Raw genomic sequence first — 11,987 nt, 5'->3', positions numbered from 1 at the left:
GTGGTGCGATTCGCTATATGTGGGACATGGACTGCATTATGGGAAATGTTGTTGGGTTAGCATCACGATCTGCAGTTAGCAGTATATTGTGGAGCGATGAATAAACGTCTACTTTATATTTGGGCAGACGCCAGCGTAAAATGATTCTGGAAAATACGATTAAAAAATGCCAAAACATTTAAGATGTTTAGCTTTAAGCTGAAGAAATGCTTATGAGCAAAAATAATTTTTTTCTCAGGTTACCCCACCAAAGTAATCATTTTGTCCAATGATTGAATCATGTTTGTACGTGTCATACCCAGGGACACCTGCAAAAAATGCAGCGTGAAAATGAATCAAATCAAAGCAAAAACGTTCACCCATCAGGTTCTCAACACATAAAAAAACAACTTTTCTCCTCAGCCTGGCCTGAACAGACACAGTAGCCTCATTATCTGTCGTCTTATTTGATGTCTTCCGCATTGCTCGGCAGTCTCCTTTGCGCCTGCCGCCCGTCTCTTTTAGAGCCGACAAGTGTGCGCCAAGACAAGTTTGGCAATTGCCGCCATAAAGAGCGTCCAGTCGGTGGCGGAGAGCGTCTTCCCGTCAAGCCGTCTCTCTGTGAGTGCGCTGGCTGTGGTTTCCCACAGTTCGCGGCTATTCAACTGGGGCCCCCGGGCAGGAACAATGGAAGTGTGTCTTGTTACACATCACATTAGCTACGGTGTTTGATCTCTTGTTGGAAGTGGGAGGCGGGCGGAGGCTCGGGCCTGCGCCGCCATCTGGCTGGGCCAACTAGACCCTGAGAAAGTCCGCGGGAAAGGAATGCCGCATTCCACACACACAAGAGCTGTATACGCCGTACACACCAATAGTCGTGAAAGACTTTGGAGACACTTGAGACATAATTCAAGCACGAGAAAGCACGCCCCGACCACGGCCAAACCGCAAGTGGGGCGGGTGCGGGTCAACAAATGTGCGCTGACCAGATGAAACTTGCTGGAGAACGTGAGCTTAATGGAAGGAGACACCTGCAGTCAAGTCAAGTACACGAGTGCAAGTCATCCACATTTGCATGATTTGAGAAAGGGGCTTATGAAAGATGGAAAATCTGCCAATCATGTTCACTACTCGGTTTAATAATGATGACATCTGGCTGTTAAAGCCATCACAATTTAAACCCGTATTTATTATATTGTCTCTGACACTCATTTTCAAAGAAACGGTGCAATCAATGTGGATTCCGCTAAATTGAAGCAGATCAAAAAGCAATTTTTTGGGTGAATACAAGGTGTTAGTGTTTAGCAGATCTTTCACACTTTGCGTGGCTTTCTGCAGTTCCAAGACACACGTGTTTGCTTATGTTAATCGGAGAGTACAGTTTATCCAAAGGTGTGTCTGCGAGTGTCGATGTTTGTCTGTCGAGAACGGCGCACGTGTTACTGACTGGTGGCCAATCAAGGCCGAACCCCGCCTCCAATTTGACTACCCAAATAAACAAAAAATGTATTGGAATCATTCCATACTACTGTGACATGTTGTATTATTCCTTCAATACATCTCCTTTAATTAGTCTACATTTTCTCTCATTAATTTATCATAAACAATGTAAACAGCTGTGTTCAGACAGTAGAAAAGTATCCTGACCATTTTTGGTAAGTGGGAAAAATACATCTATTTTAATGAGTGAATTCAACTATAATTTAAGGAAAAAAATCATTTGAAAAATGAAGCCCACAATGACTAATGCTCTAAAGTTGTTTTTTTTTTAAATTTGGTAGTATTGAAGTGTTAAAGAGGCACAGGTTTTACCTGAGCAAAATTGGGATTAAATACTTTTGGGCAATAAATGAAATATTTACGATATTACACTGATTACCAAGACGTCTTATTGGACACTAATGACAATCTCTTAACTACCTGTGTAACAAATGCTGACGCCATTATCTTTTTGACATTTTGCGGAATAAACACATGAAGAATTGGTAGGATTTACAAAACTTCATTTGAAGCTTTTACTTTGATTTATTGTCTTCTCAGGGAAGCACACATCATTCCTTGTTTTCATAGTAAAACATGACAATCATCCATTTTGAACAATACAATGGACACTCCCACATAAACGGGCTGTCAAACACAGTGACAACGATGTTCAATCCAAATAGGATATACAGTTTGCGTCAATCCACGGGATTCTCAAGCGATACACAGTATCAAAAAATCTCAACCCAATGAGGGTATTCCATCATGTACAATACACAGAGTCACAAGGTGACAACACATACACTTCAGTAAAACCTGAATCTCACATCAAATCCAAAGAATCCAGCTAGTTAGCTCTAGCTAGACAACGAGCGAGAATCTAGCAGGCATAAAATAACACAAGTCCTTTTTTTCGCCATCTACCAGGGCCTCCACAGGACGGCACCCTTTGTAGGGCCGAGGGGCAAGTCCGGGACGGACGAGGCCGCCGGGGACGCCCGCATCTCCTCAAAGTGTCCGAGCAGCCGCCTTTGGGCCGGGTTCTGGACCTTGACGTGGGAGAGGAAGTTGACGGCCCGGTGAACGCAATGCGCGTAGCCCTGGGACGAACGCCACCGCCGGCGCTGCCAGTTCTTGAGGTAGCACACGGCCATCTCCAGGATGTCGGCTTTCTCCTGCTTGGAGTCGGGCTGCTCTCTGAGAAACTCGGGTCCCAGCAGGGACTTGAGCTGCTCGATGCAGGTGTTGATGCGGTCTCGCCGCAGCTTCTCCACCATCGGCTTCCTCAGCTGAAGAAAGAAAAGAAACATTGAGTCCACCGCCGTCGCATAAGGCTCGGACGACGAAACGTTTGCCGTCGAGGGCGCGACGCCGTTTACCTTCTGAGGCCAAGACTCTTTGGAGAAGAAACCCGCTGGGTAAACGGTAGGAGCCATGCTCGAGGTCCGAGTGGGATCTGCCTCCCTCGCCGCGTCCTGCCCCGTATTTATACGGGCCGATCTCCATATGAATGTGTGGGTCTCGGGCTCGGCCGAGGTTCTCACACTCCTCGAGCCAATGGGAAGGCCGGGAAAGGCTCAGAGGAACGCCGGCCCGCCACATGCTCAATCAAGTGTTTACGTCCCCCGGAGACAATGGAGCGTGTCTCCGGGGAGCAGGTGGATGAATAGACTGGGAGAGAAAAGAGCCTGGCCGGGAGGGGCGCGGGGGGTGCTGACCCGCTGCTTGTGTTGATATGGGAAAGTGGTGACCCTCGGAGGGAAGCCGGCCGCACTCCCGTCACGTAATGACACGCAAAGTGCATTTGACAGTGTGCACACGTGGCGCACGGGAAAAAAATCATCAGCTTCTCATGTAGTTTTATGGGTTCAAATCATGGATGGCGCTAAGCACTTCATCTATTTTGGCTAGCTCAAACAAGCAGACCAAGACCAGAGTGATAAATAATGTGTGGAAAAAAAAATTGGAGACTTGGCATCCCCATACGTGGAGATCACATTTTGTGTCATGAGGCCACCAAATGTTAATATCGTGACCTAAAATGACACACGTGGACATACGTCACTTACGTATCCTAAAAAAAGGGGAAAAAAAATTCAATTTTTCTTTTGTCCCGATGACCCAAATGGAATCAAATAAACCAGTTCAAAATAAAATTTAAATTTTGGGGGGTATTATTTTTTTCCAAGGCTGTCTCTTTTGTTTTCGTAAACATAACATTTGAAATATGAATGATCATTTATAGAACGCATGTCTCACGACATGCATGCAACCGCGTCGAGTCTCTTACCCAGATTATTATAACCGGACAATTATTTTTCTTTTTCTTTACTTAATTATACATAGTTTGGCCTCTTGGTAGCTACGAGGCAGATTAAAATTTCCTCATCTACTCTCGAGAAAAAGCTCAAATGTGTTCCTGTTCCAAAATAACATAGGTTATTAAGCACTTATTGATGAACGTGGGGCAGACACTGAAAATTCCAAGACGTTTGAAGGCAAAACGTACGGCCGTCTTGGAACGACCCGACCCGTAAAGTCCGATTGCCACCTGCCATTGGCCTTGAACACTAAAAGAGCGTGAGAACGGAGCACGCAGACTGGGACGTGTCAGAGGGGCCTTTGAAGCGGCGTGGCGTGCATGCGCTTGACAGTAGACGTCAATGCGTAAACACACGCAAAGTGTCCACACACTCCCAGCACAAGTTCACACATCCGACGTCGCCCGCGTTCCCACGGCCCGACACACTTCAATTGCATCCTGTCTAGCGTCGTTTGTCGTCTTTGACTTGAGTGTCTGTCCTTTCATCAGTGTACTGTATAGCACATTTATTTTAGGTTCCTATTTGTTTTTTCTTCAACATATTGGCTTGGCTTCTGTCGAATCACAGCATATTTTTATGTTATTTTAAGTACTAGGCGATATGATGAAATATGTCGCCCAAATCACTCACTATCCCCAATTTTTTTGATGATATATTATGGATATTATCTGTTATATACTCTGATGTGGTGAAAACTTTAAAAAGCAAAAGATACTAAAAAGCACAAATAAATTCACTAGATAACCATAAGGCGGCAGTGACTATTTTTGGTACTTAAAGAGTAAACAAACAATATAAATGTGGCCCTCATAAGTCAAAACGTGATAGCATGTACTGTGTGTGTGTACACCATGACATTTCAAAATTAAGTTTTCTGTCATAATAGCGATATTTTAAAAAAAACAAATACTGTATTTACTTGCATATAAGCCGTCCCTGCATATAGCCGCACCCTTAAAACGTTGAATTTTACAATTTCTCGCTTATAAGCCGGCCCATATTTTGATAAGCGAACTATGTCACTCATTCATCTAGCAAAATCCATTTCATTTAAAGAAATGTCACTTTTTGGGACAAATATTGCGACACGATTAATCCAGATGAATTAATTACAATTAGATTAGACTCATTTTGCCTACATTACAACCTCAATTTTAAAATATCAAAAATTCTAGTCTTAAAATATCTATAGCAACATTTATTTTATCAAATACTACCTACATTACAACCCCAATTTTAAAAATATCAAAAACTCTAGTCTTAAAATATCTATAGCAACATTTATTTTATCAAATACTACCTACATTACAACCTCCATTTTAAGAATATCAAAATTCCAAGTCCTAAAATATCTATAGCAACATTTTTTTTTCTAATTTTACCTACATTACAACCTCCAGTTTAAAAATATCAAAAATTCAAGTCTTAAAATATCTATAGCAACATTTATTTTTTCAAATATTGCCTACATTACAACCTCCATTTTAAGAATATCAAAATTTCTAGTCTTAAAATATATATATAGCAACATTTATTTCATCAAATACTACCTACATTACAACCTCCATTTTAAGAATATCAAAATTCCAAGTCCTAAAATATCTATAGCAAAAAAAAACATTTTCCAAATAAGAACCTTTTAAACACATAGAATTTAGGAATATTGGCATTGGTGCAACATAGAAAAATATTGCTCAAAAGTGCAAAATTTTTAAAAGTTGAGGAACAAAACGCCCAGGCAGGCAGCCTGCAGCTGGCCACATCTTGGTCACACGCTTCTTTCCCCTGCCTTGTGCTGAACGTGGGAGAGGAGGTGCTCCCGAGCTTCCCACACTGCAGTGTTAATGACACTCGGGCCGCCCGCACAAAGGAAGTGTGCCCTATTCATCAGAGCGATTGAGGGAACTCAAGCCCGCAGCCATGCACACTCCTCCCGTCTCTCTCTCACACCCACTCATTCTCTCTCTCTCTCTCTCTCTCTCTCTCTCACACACACACACACACACACGATTGTCAACAGGCCTTCCAGGCACACCATCTGGACTCATGGTAAGCCATTGTCAGTTTGGGAGATGGCCACCGTGAGAACGGGAGCCTGAAATAGACACTGCGGGTTCCGGGACACGCTTTTCTGTCTGCGTGTTTGTGTTTGGAGACACTCGCATGGAAGTGAGTGGGGCCTGGCGTCTCAAGATCGGGTTTCAATGCCGGTGACGGCGATGTCCGATCCGTTTGGACTGGGAGGGGCTGGCAGGGGTCGCATGATCGATGGCAGTGAATGAGTTGGACTTGCTGCCTGTTAATATGGGCAAGTTTCTTGGATTGTCCAAGAATAGGAATTGGGGTTCCTCCCAATTTACCAGTGTTCAACAATTACAGAGAGCAAATTAACTCTGCATCAATTGATATTCCAGTGAGATTGACGAGCAAAATACAGAATTCTGTCTGATATTTGACTTTGGTGCAAAGTCTGGGCTTTTGAGTCACCATGTTAGTAGGTTGTCTGTCTCTGTACGTGTCCTCCGTCTGACTGGCGACCAGTTTGGGCCTTTCAAGTCAACCAATTGCCCTTGAATTTTCAAATTTTGATGAAAACAAAACAAAACAAAGCAAATATTACTTCATATTTCAAGTAAACTAGAATTCATTGAAATAGTTTGAGCTCAACATTTTGAATAAACCGGACTTCAATGGTCGTTTAAAATCAATAATAAAAATGACAACATTTTTTGATTTGATTTTTGAGGTAAACTAGAATTCATTGAAATAGTTTGAGCTCAACATTTTGTGTAAACCGGATTTCCATGGTGGTTTAAAATCAATAATAAAAATGACAAAATTTCTTTGATAAAATGACTTTGGAAGACTCAAAATAAGAAAGATGTCTATCTAAATATTTAAGTCAGCATGAGGTATTGGAAGTTTCATTGTTTGACATAGTACAAAATTCAAATCATTCATTGATGCACTATTAAAAAAGGACTTTGCATTGATTCATATTTAGGTTACATTTTGTCTTCTAAGGTCTCAGGGCAGATGTTTGCATCTATGTTCCCACCACATATCAGCTATAGGGGTGACAAGGGGCCAGCAAGGCACGGCGGGTCGGGGCCCAGGGGTGGGTGGCCACCACCTGTTTGTTTGGACCAAAGCCTTTGTATGCGTTCAATTCCCCTCATTTATTCGCGCGTTGCATTGTTGGAAGGGCGCTTTGTGATTGGCCCCAAGTCGTGAGAACCGGCGGCGCATTAAATTGATGGTGGAGGGTATAAAAAGTGAATCCGTTGTGCCAGATCTTCTCAAAGCTGACTCCAGTCTGGACTACACGGTTGATGCCAAAAATGAGGGAACAACATACAGCGTAAGTGGAGATCTACTCAGACAAACCGTTTAACCGCTTAACATTCCGGCCATTTTTGTACTATGGGATTTATATGTGGAATCTGTGTTCCCAGAATGTGCAAGGTGATGCTGATGGAGAGGAAGTGCACAGACAAAGCGGTACGGGTGCGCACGGCTCTGCAGCGGCAACTCAGCGCCGGGATGTCAAGCTCCAGCTCGGACGCATGGGATAGGACGGTGTCCTTCTTCGCTGTCAAGAAGGCGCTCATCTTTCACAACGGTTACACCAAATCGTCCAGAGAGGCTCTGCGGGTCTTCCCATCGTCCGCTGACGACGTCACCCCGCTCTGCTGCCAGTGACCGATGGACTTGAGAATTTTTGCTTTGTAGTAAGCTGTGCAAGTCTTTTTTTTCCTTCCAAATTTGGGGGTTGAACTCCAAATGAAAGTGGGGCTTGATTCTTTTTTTTATTTTTTTTAAATACACGATAAGCCTTAATATTCCTTAAAAGTGGTCGAGATAGGACTACGTCAGGAATTTGTTGTGAAGAAAAATCCATATTCCTTTGTACAAAGGATGTCTGTTTATGCTGATGCATATTATATACTTTTTTGCATTGTTTTAATGATGTAACTTAAAATGTTGGTATTTTGCTATAACATGAAGCGATAAAGTTGATCATTGGTAGAATTGAGAAAAATCAATATCATTCAGGCAAGATAAAACACATCATCTTTTATAATTGGTTTGTTGGCACACTTGGAATTGTTAAACTCTTTCACAGTGGTTGGTCACACGAAACATCGAAAACTTTCCCTATATAAAACATTTTTTCTTTACAATAATTATAAATACACTTAAAAATGAATACAATGTTAATAAAGAACAAATAATGAATACATGGAAAAACTGAAATACATTCTGCCTATGTAATTCTCAGAAATTATTTTTTTGATAGTAATTAACTAAATTCTGACATTTAGGAACATATAGATGTCCAATTTAGGACTGGGAAGACTAGCGATGAATGCTCATGCGTAATGTTCACTACCAGTCAAAATGGATTGGATGCCTGCCACTGTCAATGGCAACCAATGAGTTAAATAAGTTAACATTCTCTGTTGAATTTTTTTTTCCTCAGGGAAACGGCTATTTGTTGTAAAGCGAATATTGTCATGGTTTTCCTAATACAAAATAGGAAGTTTGTCAGTTTGTGTGCTATTATATTGAAGCAAACTGTTAATTTTTGTGATTTAGATATTTTTAAAAAACACATGGACAATTTTGCAGAAAGTAATACTTTTTAAACACCTTTTGCTCTCAATTTTAAGTATGTGATGTGAAACTCCATTTTTGTTTGTTTTCAAATGGGAAAAACGGGTCCCACAGACCCAAACCATGTCTGCTGTTTCCCTTGAATAGCACTGCGACTCAACTAAATCTATCCTTTAATTAGCGTTCAGAACTTTTAGAAAAGGCATTTGTAGCACAACTTAGCAAATAAATGATTCTGACCTTTTGTCTTGAGTGTCGTGCTCATTCCAAGAATGTTTTATCCTCTCATGGTTGATGGAAAATGGCGTCATGACAATTTTGTAGACAATATTTTAGGACGTTGGCAATCATGTCATCTGTCCAAACATGGCGGCTGCAATCACGTGTGCGTGGCGTCGACACAAACGATTTAAAAAATAAGACTCCATGACCCTGTTCATAATACGTAGAATTAAAATAGGTCGAGATAATTTGAAAAAACTGCAAATGGGGTTTCGGCCTATTAAAAAAACAAGGTCGAAATTGTTAAACATGAACGATTCACATTGTTTTTATATTATTATCATAATTATTATAAACATCATTATTATTATCATTGTTACTATTATCAAATTATTATTAATTATTAATCATCATTATTATTATTATCATTGTTACTATTATCCAATTATTATTAATATAATTATTAGTGTTATTAATAATAATAACTAAATAATGTTATATTATTTACATTTATAGCAAAAAGGTGGTCAGCACACAGGCGCTGTACATATTTTCTCATGAGTCAAAAATAAGTCAAAATCAAGTCATCATAACCATATATGAACTTTATTAATCATAGGGCTAATTCAAAAAGCAGACATTCAGCAACATTTGAACAACTGTAGCAGCAGGTGAATGAACAATAAAGTGAATCAAGTCCACACCATGCATTCAGCTGGCAAACACCACACTTTTTGCTAAAGGTTTTCCACAGAACTCAGCTGCACTTTGCTGATCGGAAACAGTGGTTGTGTTGCCACTATTTTTCCTTATTTTTTGGGGGGGCATTTCATTGGAATACTAAAAAAAAAAAAAAAATCCATTGCAAAACCCTCACTGAAAACCAACCCCAAAAAGGTGTCCTGGAATATAACGCTCATATGTACTGCAACAGGAGATCTAAAATATCACGGCAACAGACGTACTCTGACAAAAGGTTAAGGTGACCAAGGCATAGTGTCAAGGTTGTAAATAAAACTTATTCATCAATATTTTAGCTTTTTTTTGTCTTCTTCTCACTGTTGCTTTGGAGGTCAATAAAAGAAACCGAGATCACACACTAAACAAAAACGGCACCTATCGCTCAAATTCCAGTTAGAACCAAACACGACGAGTTAGATAACGAGCACGTGAGGCGTCCTCGGCCATTTTAAAACACGATGACCAAAACCTTAAATAAGAAACAAAAGCAAAACAAGATAAAATCAAACGCCGCTCTCGACATCGAGCGCACTGCTGGCTCGACGCGACGACGGGTGGTCATCTGTGTTTGCTTTGTGTGGAATTAGCTGTGTGCTCACAACGTAGTGAAGTATTAGAGGAATACACAAACATTTTGCTTACGGTTCAATTGAACGTGTCGTTGAGGGGGACGAAAGGGGACGAAGCATGGTGGGTACACTGTGTGCATAAAAGAGGAAAAGTGTTCATTTGGTGGCTTTCCCAATTGTAAATGCCATGTGGTTTGGATTGGGAATTGGTAGGCGGGAGATTCAGATTCAAATCACCCGTCAGGGTAAAGAGTTCAACAAATCCAGCAGGAAGAGGTCCGGATCTTGTATTTCAGAGAGGAGACCTGAAACGGGCAAAAAGTCAATAGTCGCAAAAGAACACAAGTTGGCGTCTGTTGTCATGCCGTCGTGATGCCACTGACCTACGACGTCGAAGAACTCTGCCAAGGATTCGGCGGGCATGAGCTCATCCTGGAAGGCCCTGAGCACGCGCTCCGAGGCCTCGTAGATGGGCATGTCATTGTGACGCACGTATTCGGCAAGCGAGAAGGACCAGCCGCCCTCTGTGTTGCTGGTGGGAACTTTCTATGGGGACAAAAAGCCCAAGAAAAGCTGAAGGATTTGACCAGAAACATAAATACAGGAGTAGGGCCTGCCTATTTGACAAATAATATCATAATAGCTTTTTTTTTTTTTTTGGTAAAGGAAGAAATGTTCCAAATTTTTTCAACTTTTCATTTTATATTCTAGAGAGCTAAAACAGTTTGGTACATAGGAAAAGTTCAGTTTGTATAAAGAAACAAGACTACAAGACTGACTGGAATATTAAAGGTGAACAATGGTGCCAAAAAAGGGGTCGCAGATTGACGGTGCACCCTTACAAGTTAAATTTTGAGTTTGGGGAGGGACAGATTAATGCCGTTCATTTCATATTTGGTACGTAAATTTGACAACTTTACCCTGAACATGTCATAAACGAGATCCACCAGACCCCAGAAGAGAAGCGGCGAGCGATAGACTGCATATTCCTTTGGCGATTTATCCGTCAGCCTGATAAAGGGAAGAAAGGAGGACGGGCCATGATGAGAACAGTTCTTTCCAGCTGCCCCACATTTAAAAAAAAACAACGAGTTGACATTGGGAGGCCGTACTTGTTGACGCTGCTCGCAGACACCTTGCGGGCGTGCGCGTTGACCAGAAGTCTCCGGAGGAAGTACATCCGCGAGGTCCTCCAGTGCTCGGGGGACATGATGTGCATGGCCAGGACGGTGTAGTAGTGTGGCCCTTCCGCCTCGTACGAACTCTCCACCCATTTCTCACACGGCTGCTCCTGGAAAGTCTGCAGGTTCTTCTCCTCCCGGGAAGTAGCCCGTGTCCTGCAGGGTTGGTCGAGAGATTTTTTACACCAGTTTCATAGTGACCAAAAAAACAAAGAGTGGAAAAAAGAGGCACGGTGCATACGTGTTGAGCACATAGAGCACGGTGTGGATGATGTAAGGGATGAGATGGATGTTGCTCTCTCGGCCGCCTCCCCCCGTGTCCACGCTGAATGATTGTTCGGTGGCAAAGCGGAGGAAGAGCAGTTTGGTGTCGTGGATGTTAAGTTGGTACGTGGGCTCGCGCTGGCCGGTGCACTCCTGAAGATATGTGTTGTGTCTGTGCGGCACGGGAAGAAAGAATTCAAAAAAATATATAGAGCTTTCTTTTATTAGGATTATAACTTGGACACGTTCTCAACTGATCGGTTGTCGGAACTGGACGTCCAATCCATTTTGACTGACCGCTGCCAATCCTACCAGTCAAAATGGATTAGATGTGTAGTCACCGCCAAAATGTCCACCCATCTAAGAAAACATCTATTTTTGTTTATAGTTTTAGGGGTTACACTTTTTTTTGGATGAACCAATATACTAGGCACTCTGCCTGTAAAGGGTTAATAATTTTTGTTCTGATCCAAGGTGTTACCGTGCTAAGCAAGTAGCAAACGCCGATTCTGGCACGTGTGGCCCCCAAACAGGAAGCAGCCCATTGCACTTGGTGTTAGCGTTCTGGAGAGCGGCGCTTTCCCACTCTTCTCGCCCACGAGCCAGTC

The 11,987-nt window shown here is 42.0% G+C and overlaps 3 protein-coding genes across 12 annotated transcripts in view; 1 reads left to right on the top strand and 2 right to left on the bottom strand.

Moving 5' to 3' along the window:
* Nucleotides 1–6: 6 nt before the first annotated feature.
* On the bottom strand, nucleotides 7–8,671 carry LOC144077160 (transcription factor HES-5-like). 2 transcript variants are annotated; one of them, XM_077604703.1, is made up of 3 exons: nucleotides 8,643–8,671; nucleotides 2,841–3,535; nucleotides 7–2,750 (listed from the first exon to the last, which is right to left on the bottom strand). In XM_077604703.1, the coding sequence occupies exons 2-3, from the start codon at nucleotides 2,895–2,897 to the stop codon at nucleotides 2,382–2,384; spliced, it is 426 nt and encodes a 141-aa protein (XP_077460829.1). In that variant the 5' UTR covers nucleotides 2,898–3,535; nucleotides 8,643–8,671; the 3' UTR covers nucleotides 7–2,381. The 2 variants fall into 2 exon arrangements, with proteins under 2 accessions (XP_077460829.1, XP_077460823.1); XM_077604697.1 differs by lacking the exon at nucleotides 8,643–8,671 and having other exon boundaries at nucleotides 2,841–4,207.
* On the top strand, nucleotides 6,693–8,337 carry LOC144077606 (uncharacterized). Its single transcript, XM_077605477.1, has 2 exons — nucleotides 6,693–6,697; nucleotides 7,241–8,337. The coding sequence occupies exons 1-2, from the start codon at nucleotides 6,693–6,695 to the stop codon at nucleotides 7,485–7,487; spliced, it is 252 nt and encodes an 83-aa protein (XP_077461603.1). The 3' UTR covers nucleotides 7,488–8,337.
* A 537-nt stretch (nucleotides 8,672–9,208) lies between the features above and the next one.
* Nucleotides 9,209–11,987, bottom strand: part of ubr4 (ubiquitin protein ligase E3 component n-recognin 4) — a 38,710-nt gene continuing 35,931 nt past the window's right edge. For all 9 annotated transcript variants that reach the window (XM_077604605.1, XM_077604623.1, XM_077604630.1 and 6 more), the window contains 6 exons: nucleotides 11,861–11,986; nucleotides 11,357–11,551; nucleotides 11,047–11,271; nucleotides 10,855–10,945; nucleotides 10,318–10,480; nucleotides 9,209–10,239 (listed from right to left, as the gene is read on the bottom strand). In XM_077604605.1, the coding sequence (XP_077460731.1) occupies nucleotides 10,175–10,239; nucleotides 10,318–10,480; nucleotides 10,855–10,945; nucleotides 11,047–11,271; nucleotides 11,357–11,551; nucleotides 11,861–11,986 (865 nt within the window). In that variant the 3' untranslated portion in view covers nucleotides 9,209–10,174. The remainder of the gene's footprint in view (nucleotides 10,240–10,317; nucleotides 10,481–10,854; nucleotides 10,946–11,046; nucleotides 11,272–11,356; nucleotides 11,552–11,860; nucleotide 11,987) is intronic.

The sequence above is a fragment of the Stigmatopora argus genome, chromosome 1 (assembly GCF_051989625.1).
Source record: "Stigmatopora argus isolate UIUO_Sarg chromosome 1, RoL_Sarg_1.0, whole genome shotgun sequence".
Classification (NCBI taxonomy): Eukaryota; Metazoa; Chordata; class Actinopteri; order Syngnathiformes; family Syngnathidae; genus Stigmatopora; species Stigmatopora argus.
The sequence above is the reverse complement of the archived record's forward strand: the minus strand, read 5'-3'. Positions and strand labels throughout refer to the sequence as shown.

What these genes read in the sequence shown, in the direction of transcription:
- LOC144077160 (XM_077604703.1), bottom strand. Translation starts at nt 2,897, where the DNA reads ATGGCTCCTACCGTTTACCCAGCGGGTTTCTTCTCCAAAGAGTCTTGG. An exon ending in AAGAGTCTTGGCCTCAGAAG is followed by an intron (nt 2,751 to 2,840) that starts GTAAACGGCGTC and finishes TTCTTTCTTCAG; the next exon opens with CTGAGGAAGCCGATGGTGGA.